Raw genomic sequence first — 16,311 nt, 5'->3', positions numbered from 1 at the left:
TAACTTTTCATTCCTGGAAGTTCTCATACATTATGCAGACTTTTTAATGAGGACTTTTTACTCCAGAAATGCTTACTTTTCACTCCCTGAAGTTCACTTACATTATGCAGACTTTTTAATGAGGATTTTTACTCCAAAAATGCTTACTTTTCATTCCCTGAAGTTCTCATACATTATGTAGACCTTTTAATGAGGACTTTTTACTCCAAAAATGCTTACTTTTTACTCCCTGAAGTTCACTTATATTATGCAGACTTTTTAATGAGGACTTTTTACTCCAAAAATGCTTACTTTTCACTCCCTGAAGTTCACTTACATTATGCAGACTTTTTAATGAGGACTTTTACTCCAAAAATGCTTACTTTTCATTCCCTGAAGTTCTCATACATTATGTAGACCTTTTAATGAGGACTTTTTACTCCAGAAATGCTTACTTTTCACTCCCTGAAGTTCACTTACATTATGCAGACTTTTTAATGAGGATTTTTACTCCAAAAATGCTTACTTTTCATTCCTGGAAGTTCTCATACATTATGTAGACCTTTTAATGAGGACTTTTTACTCCAGAAATGCTTACTTTTCACTCCCTGAAGTTCACTTACATTATGCAGACTTTTTAATGAGGATTTTTACTCCAAAAATGCTTACTTTTCATTCCCTGAAGTTCTCATACATTATGTAGACCTTTTAATGAGGACTTTTTACTCCAAAAATGCTTACTTTTTACTCCCTGAAGTTCACTTATATTATGCAGACTTTTTAATGAGGACTTTTTACTCCAAAAATGCTTATTTTTCACTCCCTGAAGTTCACTTACATTATGCAGACTTTTTAATGAGGACTTTTTACTCCAAAAATGCTTACTTTTCACTCCCTGAAGTTCACTTACATTATGCAGACTTTTTAATGAGGACTTTTACTCCAAAAATGCTTACTTTTCATTCCTGGAAGTTCTCATACATTATGCAGACTTTTTAATGAGGACTTTTTACTCCAAAAATGCTTACTTTTCACTCCCTGAAGTTCACTTACATTATGCAGACTTTTTAATGAGGACTTTTACTCCAAAAATGCTTACTTTTCATTCCTGGAAGTTCTCATACATTATGCAGACTTTTAATGAGGACTATTACTCCAAAAATGCTTACTTTTCATTCCTGGAAGTTCTCATACATTATGCAGACTTTTTAATGAGGACTTTTTACTCCAGAAATGCTTACTTTTCACTCCCTGAAGTTCACTTACATTATGCAGACTTTTTAATGAGGATTTTTACTCCAAAAATGCTTACTTTTCATTCCCTGAAGTTCTCATACATTATGTAGACCTTTTAATGAGGACTTTTTACTCCAAAAATGCTTACTTTTTACTCCCTGAAGTTCACTTATATTATGCAGACTTTTTAATGAGGACTTTTTACTCCAAAAATGCTTATTTTTCACTCCCTGAAGTTCACTTACATTATGCAGACTTTTTAATGAGGACTTTTTACTCCAAAAATGCTTACTTTTCTCTCCCTGAAGTTCACTTATATATGCAGACTTTTTAATGAGGACTTTTTACTCCAGAAATGCTTACTTTTCACTCCCTGAAGTTCACTTACATTATGCAGACTTTTTAATGAGGACTTTTACTCCAAAAATGCTTACTTTTCATTCCTGGAAGTTCTCATACATTATGCAGACTTTTTAATGAGGACTTTTTACTCCAAAAATGCTTACTTTTCACTCCCTGAAGTTCACTTACATTATGCAGACTTTTTAATGAGGACTTTTACTCCAAAAATGCTTACTTTTCATTCCTGGAAGTTCTCATACATTATGCAGACTTTTTAATGAGGACTTTTACTCCAAAAATGCTTACTTTTCATTCCTGGAAGTTCTCATATATTATGCAGACTTTTTAATGAGGACTTTTTACTCCAGAAATGCTTACTTTTCACTCCCTGAAGTTCACTTACATTATGCAGACTTTTTAATGAGGACTTTTACTCCAAAAATGCTTACTTTTCATTCCTGGAAGTTCTCATACATTATGCAGACTTTTTAATGAGGACTTTTTACTCCAAAAATGCTTACTTTTCACTCCCTGAAGTTCACTTACATTATGCAGACTTTTTAATGAGGACTTTTACTCCAAAAATGCTTACTTTTCACTCCCTGAAGTTCACTTACATTATGCAGACTTTTTAATGAGGACTTTTACTCCAAAAATGCTTACTTTTCATTCCTGGAAGTTCTCATACATTATGCAGACTTTTTAATGAGGACTTTTTACTCCAAAAATGCTTACTTTTCACTCCCTGAAGTTCACTTACATTATGCAGACTTTTTAATGAGGACTTTTACTCCAAAAATGCTTACTTTTCACTCCCTGAAGTTCACTTACATTATGCAGACTTTTTAATGAGGACTTTTACTCCAAAAATGCTTACTTTTCATTCCTGGAAGTTCTCATACATTATGCAGACTTTTTAATGAGGACTTTTACTCCAAAAATGCTTACTTTTCATTCCTGGAAGTTCTCATACATTATGCAGACTTTTTAATGAGGACTTTTTACTCCAAAAATGCTTACTTTTCACTCCCTGAAGTTCACTTACATTATGCAGACTTTTTAATGAGGACTTTTTACTCCAAAAATGCTTACTTTTCTCTCCCTGAAGTTCACTTATATATGCAGACTTTTTAATGAGGACTTTTTACTCCAGAAATGCTTACTTTTCACTCCCTGAAGTTCACTTACATTATGCAGACTTTTTAATGAGGACTTTTTACTCCAAAAATGCTTACTTTTCACTCCCTGAAGTTCACTTACATTATGCAGACTTTTTAATGAGGACTTTTACTCCAAAAATGCTTACTTTTCACTCCCTGAAGTTCACTTACATTATGCAGACTTTTTAATGAGGACTTTTACTCCAAAAATGCTTACTTTTCATTCCTGGAAGTTCTCATACATTATGCAGACTTTTTAATGAGGACTTTTACTCCAAAAATGCTTACTTTTCATTCCCTGAAGTTCTCATACATTATGTAGACCTTTTAATGAGGACTTTTTACTCCAGAAATGCTTACTTTTCACTCCCTGAAGTTCACTTACATTATGCAGACTTTTTAATGAGGATTTTTAATCCAAAAATATTTACTTTTCATTCCCTGAAGTTCTCATACATTATGTAGACCTTTTAATGAGGACTTTTTACTCCAAAAATGCTTACTTTTTACTCCCTGAAGTTCACTTATATTATGCAGACTTTTTAATGAGGACTTTTTACTCCAAAAATGCTTATTTTTCACTCCCTGAAGTTCACTTACATTATGCAGACTTTTTAATGAGGACTTTTTACTCCAGAAATGCTTACTTTTCACTCCCTGAAGTTCACTTACATTATGCAGACTTTTTAATGAGGACTTTTACTCCAAAAATGCTTACTTTTCATTCCTGGAAGTTCTCATACATTATGCAGACTTTTTAATGAGGACTTTTTACTCCAAAAATGCTTACTTTTCACTCCCTGAAGTTCACTTACATTATGCAGACTTTTTAATGAGGACTTTTACTCCAAAAATGCTTACTTTTCATTCCTGGAAGTTCTCATACATTATGCAGACTTTTTAATGAGGACTTTTACTCCAAAAATGCTTACTTTTCATTCCTGGAAGTTCTCATACATTATGCAGACTTTTTAATGAGGACTTTTTACTCCAGAAATGCTTACTTTTCACTCCCTGAAGTTCACTTACATTATGCAGACTTTTTAATGAGGATTTTTACTCCAAAAATGCTTACTTTTCATTCCCTGAAGTTCTCATACATTATGTAGACCTTTTAATGAGGACTTTTTACTCCAAAAATGCTTATTTTTCACTCCCTGAAGTTCACTTACATTATGCAGACTTTTTAATGAGGACTTTTTACTCCAGAAATGCTTACTTTTCACTCCCTGAAGTTCACTTACATTATGCAGACTTTTTAATGAGGACTTTTACTCCAAAAATGCTTACTTTTCATTCCTGGAAGTTCTCATACATTATGCAGACTTTTTAATGAGGACTTTTTACTCCAAAAATGCTTACTTTTCACTCCCTGAAGTTCACTTACATTATGCAGACTTTTTAATGAGGACTTTTACTCCAAAAATGCTTACTTTTCATTCCTGGAAGTTCTCATACATTATGCAGACTTTTTAATGAGGACTTTTACTCCAAAAATGCTTACTTTTCATTCCTGGAAGTTCTCATATATTATGCAGACTTTTTAATGAGGACTTTTTACTCCAGAAATGCTTACTTTTCACTCCCTGAAGTTCACTTACATTATGCAGACTTTTTAATGAGGACTTTTACTCCAAAAATGCTTACTTTTCATTCCTGGAAGTTCTCATACATTATGCAGACTTTTTAATGAGGACTTTTTACTCCAAAAATGCTTACTTTTCACTCCCTGAAGTTCACTTACATTATGCAGACTTTTTAATGAGGACTTTTACTCCAAAAATGCTTACTTTTCATTCCTGGAAGTTCTCATACATTATGCAGACTTTTTAATGAGGACTTTTACTCCAAAAATGCTTACTTTTCATTCCTGGAAGTTCTCATACATTATGCAGACTTTTTAATGAGGACTTTTTACTCCAGAAATGCTTACTTTTCACTCCCTGAAGTTCACTTACATTATGCAGACTTTTTAATGAGGATTTTTTATCCAAAAATGCTTACTTTTCATTCCCTGAAGTTCTCATACATTATGTAGACCTTTTAATGAGGACTTTTTACTCCAAAAATGCTTATTTTTCACTCCCTGAAGTTCACTTACATTATGCAGACTTTTTAATGAGGACTTTTTACTCCAGAAATGCTTACTTTTCACTCCCTGAAGTTCACTTACATTATGCAGACTTTTTAATGAGGACTTTTACTCCAAAAATGCTTACTTTTCATTCCTGGAAGTTCTCATACATTATGCAGACTTTTTAATGAGGACTTTTTACTCCAAAAATGCTTACTTTTCACTCCCTGAAGTTCACTTACATTATGCAGACTTTTTAATGAGGACTTTTACTCCAAAAATGCTTACTTTTCATTCCTGGAAGTTCTCATACATTATGCAGACTTTTTAATGAGGACTTTTACTCCAAAAATGCTTACTTTTCATTCCTGGAAGTTCTCATATATTATGCAGACTTTTTAATGAGGACTTTTTACTCCAGAAATGCTTACTTTTCACTCCCTGAAGTTCACTTACATTATGCAGACTTTTTAATGAGGACTTTTACTCCAAAAATGCTTACTTTTCATTCCTGGAAGTTCTCATACATTATGCAGACTTTTTAATGAGGACTTTTTACTCCAAAAATGCTTACTTTTCACTCCCTGAAGTTCACTTACATTATGCAGACTTTTTAATGAGGACTTTTACTCCAAAAATGCTTACTTTTCATTCCTGGAAGTTCTCATACATTATGCAGACTTTTTAATGAGGACTTTTACTCCAAAAATGCTTACTTTTCATTCCTGGAAGTTCTCATACATTATGCAGACTTTTTAATGAGGACTTTTACTCCAAAAATGCTTACTTTTCATTCCTGGAAGTTCTCATACATTATGCAGACTTTTTAATGAGGACTTTTACTCCAAAAATGCTTACTTTTCATTCCTGGAAGTTCTCATATATTATGCAGACTTTTTAATGAGGACTTTTACTCCAAAAATGCTTACTTTTCATTCCTGGAAGTTCTCATACATTATGCAGACTTTTTAATGAGGACTTTTTACTCCAAAAATGCTTACTTTTCACTCCCTGAAGTTCACTTACATTATGCAGACTTTTTAATGAGGACTTTTACTCCAAAAATGCTTACTTTTCACTCCCTGAAGTTCACTTACATTATGCAGACTTTTTAATGAGGACTTTTACTCCAAAAATGCTTACTTTTCATTCCTGGAAGTTCTCATACATTATGCAGACTTTTTAATGAGGACTTTTTACTCCAAAAATGCTTACTTTTCACTCCCTGAAGTTCACTTACATTATGCAGACTTTTTAATGAGGACTTTTACTCCAAAAATGCTTACTTTTCATTCCTGGAAGTTCTCATACATTATGCAGACTTTTTAATGAGGACTTTTTACTCCAAAAATGCTTACTTTTCACTCCCTGAAGTTCACTTACATTATGCAGACTTTTTAATGAGGACTTTTACTCCAAAAATGCTTACTTTTCATTCCTGGAAGTTCTCATACATTATGCAGACTTTTTAATGAGGACTTTTTACTCCAAAAATGCTTACTTTTCACTCCCTGAAGTTCACTTACATTATGCAGACTTTTTAATGAGGACTTTTACTCCAAAAATGCTTACTTTTCATTCCTGGAAGTTCTCATACATTATGCAGACTTTTTAATGAGGACTTTTTACTCCAAAAATGCTTACTTTTCACTCCCTGAAGTTCACTTACATTATGCAGACTTTTTAATGAGGACTTTTACTCCAAAAATGCTTACTTTTCATTCCTGGAAGTTCTCATACATTATGCAGACTTTTTAATGAGGACTTTTTACTCCAAAAATGCTTACTTTTCACTCCCTGAAGTTCACTTACATTATGCAGACTTTTTAATGAGGACTTTTACTATAAAAATGCTTACTTTTCATTCCTGGAAGTTCTCATATATTATGCAGACTTTTTAATGAGGACTTTTTACTCCAAAAATGCTTACTTTTCACTCCCTGAAGTTCACTTATATTATGCAGACTTTTTAATGAGGACTTTTTACTCCAAAAATGCTTACTTTTCACTCCCTGAAGTTCACTTACATTATGCAGACTTTTTAATGAGGACTTTTACTCCAAAAATGCTTACTTTTCACTCCCTGAAGTTCACTTACATTATGCAGACTTTTTAATGAGGACTTTTTACTCCAAAAATGCTTACTTTTCACTCCCTGAAGTTCACTTATATTATGCAGACTTTTTAATGAGGACTTTTTACTCCAAAAATGCTTACTTTTCACTCCCTGAAGTTCACTTACATTATGCAGACTTTTTAATGAGGACTTTTACTCCAAAAATGCTTACTTTTCATTCCTGGAAGTTCTCATACATTATGCAGACTTTTTAATGAGGACTTTTTACTCCAAAAATGCTTACTTTTCACTCCCTGAAGTTCACTTATATTATGCAGACTTTTTAATGAGGACTTTTTACTCCAAAAATGCTTACTTTTCACTCCCTGAAGTTCACTTATATTATGCAGACTTTTTAATGAGGACTTTTTACTCCAAAAATGCTTACTTTTCACTCCCTGAAGTTCACTTACATTATGCAGACTTTTTAATGAGGACTTTTACTCCAAAAATGCTTACTTTTCATTCCTGGAAGTTCTCATACATTATGCAGACTTTTTAATGAGGACTTTTTACTCCAAAAATGCTTACTTTTCACTCCCTGAAGTTCACTTACATTATGCAGACTTTTTAATGAGGACTTTTACTCCAAAAATGCTTACTTTTCATTCCTGGAAGTTCTCATACATTATGCAGACTTTTTAATGATTACTTTTTACTCCAAAAATGCTTACTTTTCACTCCCTGAAGTTCACTTACATTATGCAGACTTTTTAATGAGGACTTTTACTCCAAAAATGCTTACTTTTCATTCCTGGAAGTTCTCATACATTATGCAGACTTTTTAATGAGGACTTTTTACTCCAAAAATGCTTACTTTTCACTCCCTGAAGTTCACTTACATTATGCAGACTTTTTAATGAGGACTTTTTACTCCAAAAATGCTTACTTTTCACTCCCTGAAGTTCACTTATATTATGCAGACTTTTTAATGAGGACTTTTTACTCCAGAAATGCTTACTTTTCACTCCCTGAAGTTCACTTACATTATGCAGACTTTTTAATGAGGACTTTTACTCCAAAAATGCTTACTTTTCATTCCTGGAAGTTCTCATACATTATGCAGACTTTTTAATGAGGACTTTTTACTCCAAAAATGCTTACTTTTCACTCCCTGAAGTTCACTTACATTATGCAGACCTTTTAATGAGGACTTTTTACTCCAAAAATGCTTACTTTTCACTCCCTGAAGTTCACTTATATTATGCAGACTTTTTAATGAGGACTTTTTACTCCAGAAATGCTTACTTTTCACTCCCTGAAGTTCACTTACATTATGCAGACTTTTTAATGAGGACTTTTTACTCCAAAAATGCTTAATTTTCACTCCCTGAAGTTCACTTACATTATGCAGACTTTTTAATGAGGACTTTTACTCCAAAAATGCTTACTTTTCATTCCTGGAAGTTCTCATACATTATGCAGACTTTTTAATGAGGACTTTTTACTCCAAAAATGCTTACTTTTCACTCCCTGAAGTTCACTTATATTATGCAGACTTTTTAATGAGGACTTTTTACTCCAGAAATGCTTACTTTTCACTCCCTGAAGTTCACTTACATTATGCAGACTTTTTAATGAGGACTTTTTACTCCAAAAATGCTTACTTTTCACTCCCTGAAGTTCACTTACATTATGCAGACTTTTTAATGAGGACTTTTACTCCAAAAATGCTTACTTTTCATTCCTGGAAGTTCTCATACATTATGCAGACTTTTTAATGAGGACTTTTAACTCCAAAAATGCTTACTTTTCACTCCCTGAAGTTCACTTACATTATGCAGACTTTTTAATGAGGACTTTTTACTCCAAAAATGCTTACTTTTCACTCCCTGAAGTTCACTTATATTATGCAGACTTTTTAATGAGGACTTTTTACTCCAGAAAAGCTTACTTTTCACTCCCTGAAGTTCACTTACATTATGCAGACTTTTTAATGAGGACTTTTACTCCAAAAATGCTTATTTTTCATTCCTTGAAGTTCTCATACATTATGCAGACTTTTTAATGAGGACTTTTTACTCCAAAAATGCTTACTTTTTACTCCCTAAAGTTCTCATACATTATGCAGACTTTTTAATGAGGACTTTTTACTCCAAAAATGCTTACTTTTCTCTCCCTGAAGTTCTCGTACATTATGCAGACTTTTAAATGAGGACTTTTTACTCCAAAAATGCTTACTTTTCTCTCCCTGAAGTTCACTTACATTATGCAGACTTTTTAATGAGGACTTTTTACTCCAAAAATGCTTACTTTTCACTCCCTGAAGTTCACTTACATTATGTAGACTTTTTAATGAGGACTTTTTACTCCAAAAATGCTTACTTTTCACTCCCTGAAGTTCATTTATATTATGCAGACTTTTTAATGAGGACTTTTTACTCCAAAAATGCTTACTTTTCTCTCCCTGAAGTTCACTTACATTATGCAGACTTTTTAATGAGGACTTTTTACTCCAAAAATGCTTACTTTTCATTCCCTGAAGTTCTCGTACGTTATGCAGACTTTTTAATGAATACTTTTTACTCAAAAAATGCTTACTTTTCATTCCCTGAAGTTCTCGTACATTATGCAGACTTTTAAATGAGGACTTTTTACTCCAAAAATGCTTACTTTTCTCTCCCTGAAGTTCTCGTACATTATGCAGACTTTTTAATGAGGACTTTTTACTCCAAAAATGCTTACTTTTCACTCCCTGAAGTTCACTTACATTATGTAGACTTTTTAATGAGGACTTTTTACTCCAAAAATGCTTACTTTTCACTCCCTGAAGTTCACTTACATTATGTAGACTTTTTAATGAGGACTTTTTACTCCAAAAATGCTTACTTTTCACTCCCTGAAGTTCATTTATATTATGCAGACTTTTTAATGAGGACTTTTTACTCCAAAAATGCTTACTTTTCTCTCCCTGAAGTTCACTTACATTATGCAGACTTTTTAATGAGGACTTTTTACTCCAAAAATGCTTACTTTTCTCTCCCTGAAGTTCACTTACATTATGCAGACTTTTTAATGAGGACTTTTTACTCCAAAAATGCTTACTTTTCACTCCCTGAAGTTCACTTACATTATGTAGACTTTTTAATGAGGACTTTTTACTCCAAAAATGCTTACTTTTCACTCCCTGAAGTTCATTTATATTATGCAGACTTTTTAATGAGGACTTTTTACTCCAAAAATGCTTACTTTTCTCTCCCTGAAGTTCACTTACATTATGCAGACTTTTTAATGAGGACTTTTTACTCCAAAAATGCTTACTTTTCATTCCCTGAAGTTCTCGTACGTTATGCAGACTTTTTAATGAATACTTTTTACTCCAAAAATGCTTACTTTTCTCTCCCTGAAGTTCACTTACATTATGCAGACTTTTTAATGAGGACTTTTTACTCCAAAAATGCTTACTTTTCACTCCCTGAAGTTCACTTACATTATGTAGACTTTTTAATGAGGACTTTTTACTCCAAAAATGCTTACTTTTCTCTCCCTGAAGTTCTCGTACATTATGCAGACTTTTTAATGAGGACTTTTCTCCCTATGAAGTTCTCATACCTACATTATGAAGTCTTTTTACTCAATCTCTATACTCGTGTAAAAACAGACAAACTCTATCACCCAATGGAACACACCATTTTCACATTCAAAATCTTTGTTAAATTACCAGCTTACGAACACACCCCATTGATCCCATTTTATTGGAAATATCCCTACGCGCCATATTTCCCAACTAGAAAATCTATTCCAATTGCCATTTCATTCGAATCAAATCAAATATGGCTGTCAAAAAAAAGTTTGCCATCCACAAATGAGTGTTTCTTAATTAATTTGTGCTAAATATTCTATTCTACCCCAAAATTTTCGCACAAAAATCAAATTTAATTGTTTAATAAAAAAAGTGCTTAACATTATTTATGTAAAATATAATTAAGTGAATTCTCTACAAAGTTAAAATCAAAAGAATCTATTTTTTCGCCGGCGTCGTCTCCCATTTCTGTGTTTTCGTCGAGTTCAGAAAATTTTTTTTTCATGTAAATTGCAAAGACAGTTTTTTTTACTCTGATTTCATATCAGTTCTAATGTCGTCTCCTTTCAACAAATTCTATTCATGGTAAATTAATAATATACATAAATTTGTCCTTTTCTAATTAATTGCATCTTTTTCATTGTTTTTTTTCTTTTCTTTCATTAATTTATATTTTTTGCAGATTTGTTTATTGGAAAAAAAGAAAAGAAATAATGCTAATATAGTTGTCTCTCTTCCACAATCAATCAGAAATTAAAATTTCCCTTTTTCGTTCCACTGGAAATGTCAAAATTGTGAGCACATTTTGACAGCTGCATCAACGAGCAAAGAATAGTGTCTAGTAGTGGGGTGGAAGAAAATTCATCCTCCTCCTCCTTTGCAACCGCGCTCGGTTGTTTGTACATCTTATCTTCTCAAATTTAATTAAAAAGAAAATTAACAATAATGGAGGATTGTGAAAAAATTAAAAATGTCAAAGAAAATACCGAAGAAATGAACACAAATGTCGAGGTGAGTGAAAAATCTAAAGAAATTCAAGTAGTTGTAGAAGAAAAGGTTGAAACGACCGAAACAGAAGCAAAATCTGTTCCTCCAGATTCTGTAGCAAAAACTGAATCTGAAACTAGCCCGGAAGTAATTCCAAATCCACCAAAAACACCAACAAAAGAAACACAATCTGAAGAGCTTGTAGCTCCTCAAGAAGTTGTTGTTGAGATCAAAGTTGAAGAAGAAACAAAGAAGGAAACTCTTAAAGAGCCTCCAATAGCGATTGAGGAATGTGACACTGGTGGCGATGAGGTTCCAGATGTTGTTCCTCAAATCGTCCATGAGTCGATTGTAGTAGAATCAGAATCAGTTCCTTTGCCAGAATCTGACAAATCTGCGGAAGAGCCTGTTCTTCTTCTGGCGGAACTGACAACTGTCGTTCCAGTTCCAGAACAACATCAGGAAGTTGTTAGTAGTGTTGTCAATAAGCCAGAGTCTGTTGTTGTGGCTCTGGACGATGACGATGATGATGATGAAGAAGATTCCTATCCAATCGATGACGTTGTTGATGATTCTGACGACGACGAAGACGATGAAGATGTCGAAGGAGTTAGTAATGAAGCTCTTAATGACGATGACGAAGAGGAGGAAGATGATGATGATTATTTGTATGGTGGCAATGAGCAAGACACTGAAAAGATAGAACAAAAATCCGATTCCGTTGTCGTTGATCCATCAGAAGATATTGATGATGATTATGATGAAGACGATGATGATGATGAAGCTGATGATGAAATGATGGATATAAAAGATGATAGTTTGGGAGCAGTTGTTATTGGATCATCCGACGAAGATGAACCACCAGTTCCTAAAACCACCACAAATTCCAAAGAGACAACACTAAAGCCAACCACACAACAAATACCAATTAAACAGATGTTAGGTACTTCACAATCAGTTGAAGTTGGTAATAATTTTGAAGATATTGAATTAGATTATGATGATGATGATGAGGAAGATGATGTTGATGAAGATGAATATGATGATGATGATTTAATGAATGCTGTTGTAACATCAGCATCAAAGAATCTTTCGTCGCCAGCTAAAAAACGACCACGTTCGACATCATCACCAATTGTTGAAGCTAGACAGAGGGAAGTAAATCAGATAAGTGTGTTGACAAGGAGGATTAACTATGGAAGGATTGCTAAAAAGAAGTCATTAAATTGGTAAGTGAATTTTGTTTGTTATGTTTCTTTTTAGTTTTAAGACTTTTTAGGAAATACTTTCTATGCATTGAAACAATTTTGAGAATTTGTTATAACCCTTTTATTCGTTATTTTAAGTAAAGAAATTGCATTCTGGGCTTTTCATTATGAAAGTTGTCTTCCTATCAAAATATAGAGATTTTGTAACGATTCACAATTACTTAATTGATAATAACTGAGTCTGGTGTTTTTATACAGGGTGTCCCAAAAGTAATGGATCAAACGAAATATGCTGATTGGGGAACTTAAGGGCTCTCAGAATTTGGTAACTTGTTCATCCCAAGTTCTTACGGTTTTCGAGTTAATGCAATTCTTGTGAAATTTCGAAAAATCCCTACTTGGCAACAGTATTTTGCTTCCTGCGCCCATTATTCATGTTTGTTTTTTTTAAATTCTTTTACTAAAACATTTCCAAATAATTAGGAACAATTAATTAATCAAAATATTTTTTATTCCATACGCCATTTCGCTGCAAATTAACTAACAGTTTCAAGTTTTATAAAAAATCTATTTCTAACTTTTATTTGAGGGCAACACCGCAAAAAAAATTTGTACGGTGTGAGAATGGTTAATCATTTTAAAAAGTTGCCCTGTTATTGTAGCTTTCAAAATAGTATAAAAGTTCCCAAAGTTGCAGTTAGATCGCAAAATATTACAATTTGAACTCAACAAAACAGGGTTTTTAAGAGCAAAAATACAAATAAAAATAGAAGCTTTTGTTCAAAGAAAATTAAACAAATAACATTTCGAAAAAGTGTGTTTATTTTTGGTTGTTTTTTGTTCTGAAAAACCCTGTTTTGTTGTATTCAAATTGTAATATTCCTGTCAAGCAGTTTCCCAAACAATCTCTGCATCCCCGAAGCCAAAAGAGTTGAATTTTAAACTGTTCCGACTCATCGATAGTCGCGGACAGTTACCAAGTTTCTAGCAATAGAAGCTAACGATATGAGGGCGGCTTGAATATGAAAGAGAATGCGCATATCCCAGGTAGATATCACTTTTTCTTTAAGCCAGGCTAATACTTCTTTGATCATCATGATTTTCGCTTCCAAAACAGATTCGCTTAGGGAAACAGATCCAGCGACTAATAGCGTTTTATTTTCTGAGACTGCTCGGAATTCCTCAACTCAATTACAGTTTTAATTCTGAAAAGAAGAGAAAATCGATTCCGAATTTTTAGGCACAATCAAAACGAGAATCACGCACACATGCTCACTTTTATGACATCAAAGTTATGCAATGTCACTGTTTGTTGTTTAATTCTGGATTTTTAGATTTTGAACAGTTCACAAACTAAATAAGGTAATATTTAAATAATATTTAAGTAATATTTAAATATACAACAAAACAAATGTATAACTTTTTATGGAATAATATGGCTTCATTGGTCTCATTATCATCTTCCTCAAGTGATGATAAATTTTTGGTGGATGTTTGTAATAATAATCAAAACAAAAATAAACAAAACAAACCTTTTATCAGACAAATAGAAACCCAAACTTCAGAATAAAAAAAAAAGTCTCATAGCTTGTTCGTTTGTAATTCCGTATTGGACAGTCCCGGACAGTCCTAAGAATTTCCAAACGAAAACGCTACAAGGGCTAGAAAAATTTGGCGAATCAAAGTTATTGTAATAAGCGTTTTCAAAATGGTATTAACACATCATTTTCTTTGTTTTGACTCCTTTACGGGGTGAAGGTTGTGGTTTTTTAATCGAAATAGCTCTTAGACTTAGGTACCGAACATAGGGCTTCGTTGATAGATTACGGGCTAAATTATAAACTTTATTTATCTTGTCGCAATGAGTTATTTTGTACAATGGGTCTTAAGATAGCTGTTTGTAGCTAGTGAGTTATTTTTGGGGACAAAGATATAGAAATACGTTTTATCGTATTTTTCCAGTATTTCTATTCCGTCTGTTCTAGTCGATAAAGCTATCGACTGTCAAAATTACATAAGCCCTTTGATGCTATAAAATGAGTTTCGTTTCATTTTTCACCATTTTTCGAAAAACTTTATCTATTCCATAATTACAGAACATGGGTCCAGGCCTATTAGCTAAGACAGTGAGCTTTCTACTTTAGTTATTCAGTGCGGTGATAAAATGCTAGATTTCTAACGTTGTTGGAGGCACCTTTGATGTCAAGGAATGCAACTTGGGTGAACTCCTTGTACCGATTTTCTTTTATAATAAGCGTGTTGTGCTGTAAATATGAAATTGGGATCTATGACATTATGCAAGTGGATATCAATCATTCGTTCTAGTAGAGAGATGATTATAGATTGTTAGTTCGGAGGTCTTTCGGATAGACATGAAAGAATTTACCTGCTTTGATATGAATACAACTTTATCTTCACTCCATAGAGCAGGGATGTATTGATTTCTTCTTGTAAAATTAAAGTCTTCTTACAAAATAACTATTTATTAACAACGATCAGGTCTGAAGTTGATAACAAATTTATAAGTAATTTTCACAAAATAAATAAACAACAGATAACTTAACATTTATAGTAACAAGTAATTTGAGCTTGAGTTGATTTCGTACGCAAATGAATATTCTAACAGGATGTGTTTGGGCAATGGATTGTTTTTGCAATGTACGATATATTAATTTCTTCAAGCACTTATGAATTTAACGTTGGAGCTGATCTCATTGGATTTTCATACACCAACCTATTTATGATGGGCTGTTGATTTGCGTGAATCATATTATCAATTTCTGCAATTTTGCAATATAATTAATATCAAAAATGGTTAAATTCAAATTTTTGTTGGACGACAGTTGTTTGTGGTCTCATTTTGAATTCCAAATAATTTGCCAAAACTGATAAAAATAAAGAAAATATGTAATCATAAAAACTCCTTCTAAAGTTAATACTTAAGCATTAACATTTTATTATGAAATTTTGACTATTGAGTCTATAACTTGTAAATTTTATATAGTTTTGATTGAGTGGACATCTCATTCAAGTCCAATTTCATAGCGTTTAGATTTTTCAAAAAAGGAATGGATCATTTGAACTGTTATTCACTGTACACATCAAATTTCTTTGTTTTAAAAGTTACCTACTATATAAATGGTAAAATGGCTGAATCATTTTACCATTCCAAACTTATGAATTTACTCAAATTTATAACTGAAGCCTTGGACACAGATCGAGCTTAATTTTAACGCTTTTCTTCATTTTTTTAACCGTACATTGAATTGTAACTGATATAAAATGTGTAATTGTTAAGGAAATTGTGATTTTTCAGCTATAGCTGTGCACAACTCGAATAGAATTTATTTAATTAATAGGTCTGTTCCACGTGCACTAAATTAGGAAGTCTGTTAAATTTCTGAGAGTTGGAGAGAATTTTCTCAGATTGAAATGAAACTACGAAAGACTGCAAAATAGTCTGGAACCAGTTGAACATCATTATGCAATGCAATCACAATTTCATATTTTCTGTTTGATTCAATACAGAAAACTTTTTGAATGCAAAACACAAGTAAATGACATTCAATTTGTCAATTACAACAATCTGATTTGTTTCCTTCGTTTATTTATTTGTTTGACAAACATCAACTTTTCATTTGACATAACTCATATTTCAGCCTAAAGAATTTCTTGGGACTAAATTT

General features: G+C 32.5%; 1 protein-coding gene across 1 annotated transcript; it reads left to right on the top strand.

Moving 5' to 3' along the window:
• Positions 1-11,375: 11,375 nt before the first annotated feature.
• On the top strand, positions 11,376-12,650 carry LOC129919311 (coiled-coil domain-containing protein 1-like). The gene is made up of 2 exons (XM_056000167.1): positions 11,376-12,384; positions 12,451-12,650. Exons 1-2 carry the CDS (start codon positions 11,376-11,378, stop codon positions 12,648-12,650), a joined length of 1,209 nt encoding a protein of 402 aa, XP_055856142.1.
• The last annotated feature ends 3,661 nt before the right edge of the window (positions 12,651-16,311 follow it).

This window comes from Episyrphus balteatus, chromosome 4 (genome assembly GCF_945859705.1).
Source record: "Episyrphus balteatus chromosome 4, idEpiBalt1.1, whole genome shotgun sequence".
NCBI classification, from domain to species: Eukaryota; Metazoa; Arthropoda; class Insecta; order Diptera; family Syrphidae; genus Episyrphus; species Episyrphus balteatus.
Note: the sequence above shows the minus strand (reverse complement) of the source record. Positions and strands in the feature narration are given on the sequence as shown.

Coding starts and splice junctions, on each gene's coding strand:
- LOC129919311 (XM_056000167.1), top strand. CDS start 11,376: ATGGAGGATTGTGAAAAAATTAAAAATGTCAAAGAAAATACCGAAGAA. Junction 12,385..12,450: donor TTCACAATCAGTTGAAGTTG/GTAATAATTTTG, acceptor ATGTTGATGAAG/ATGAATATGATGATGATGAT.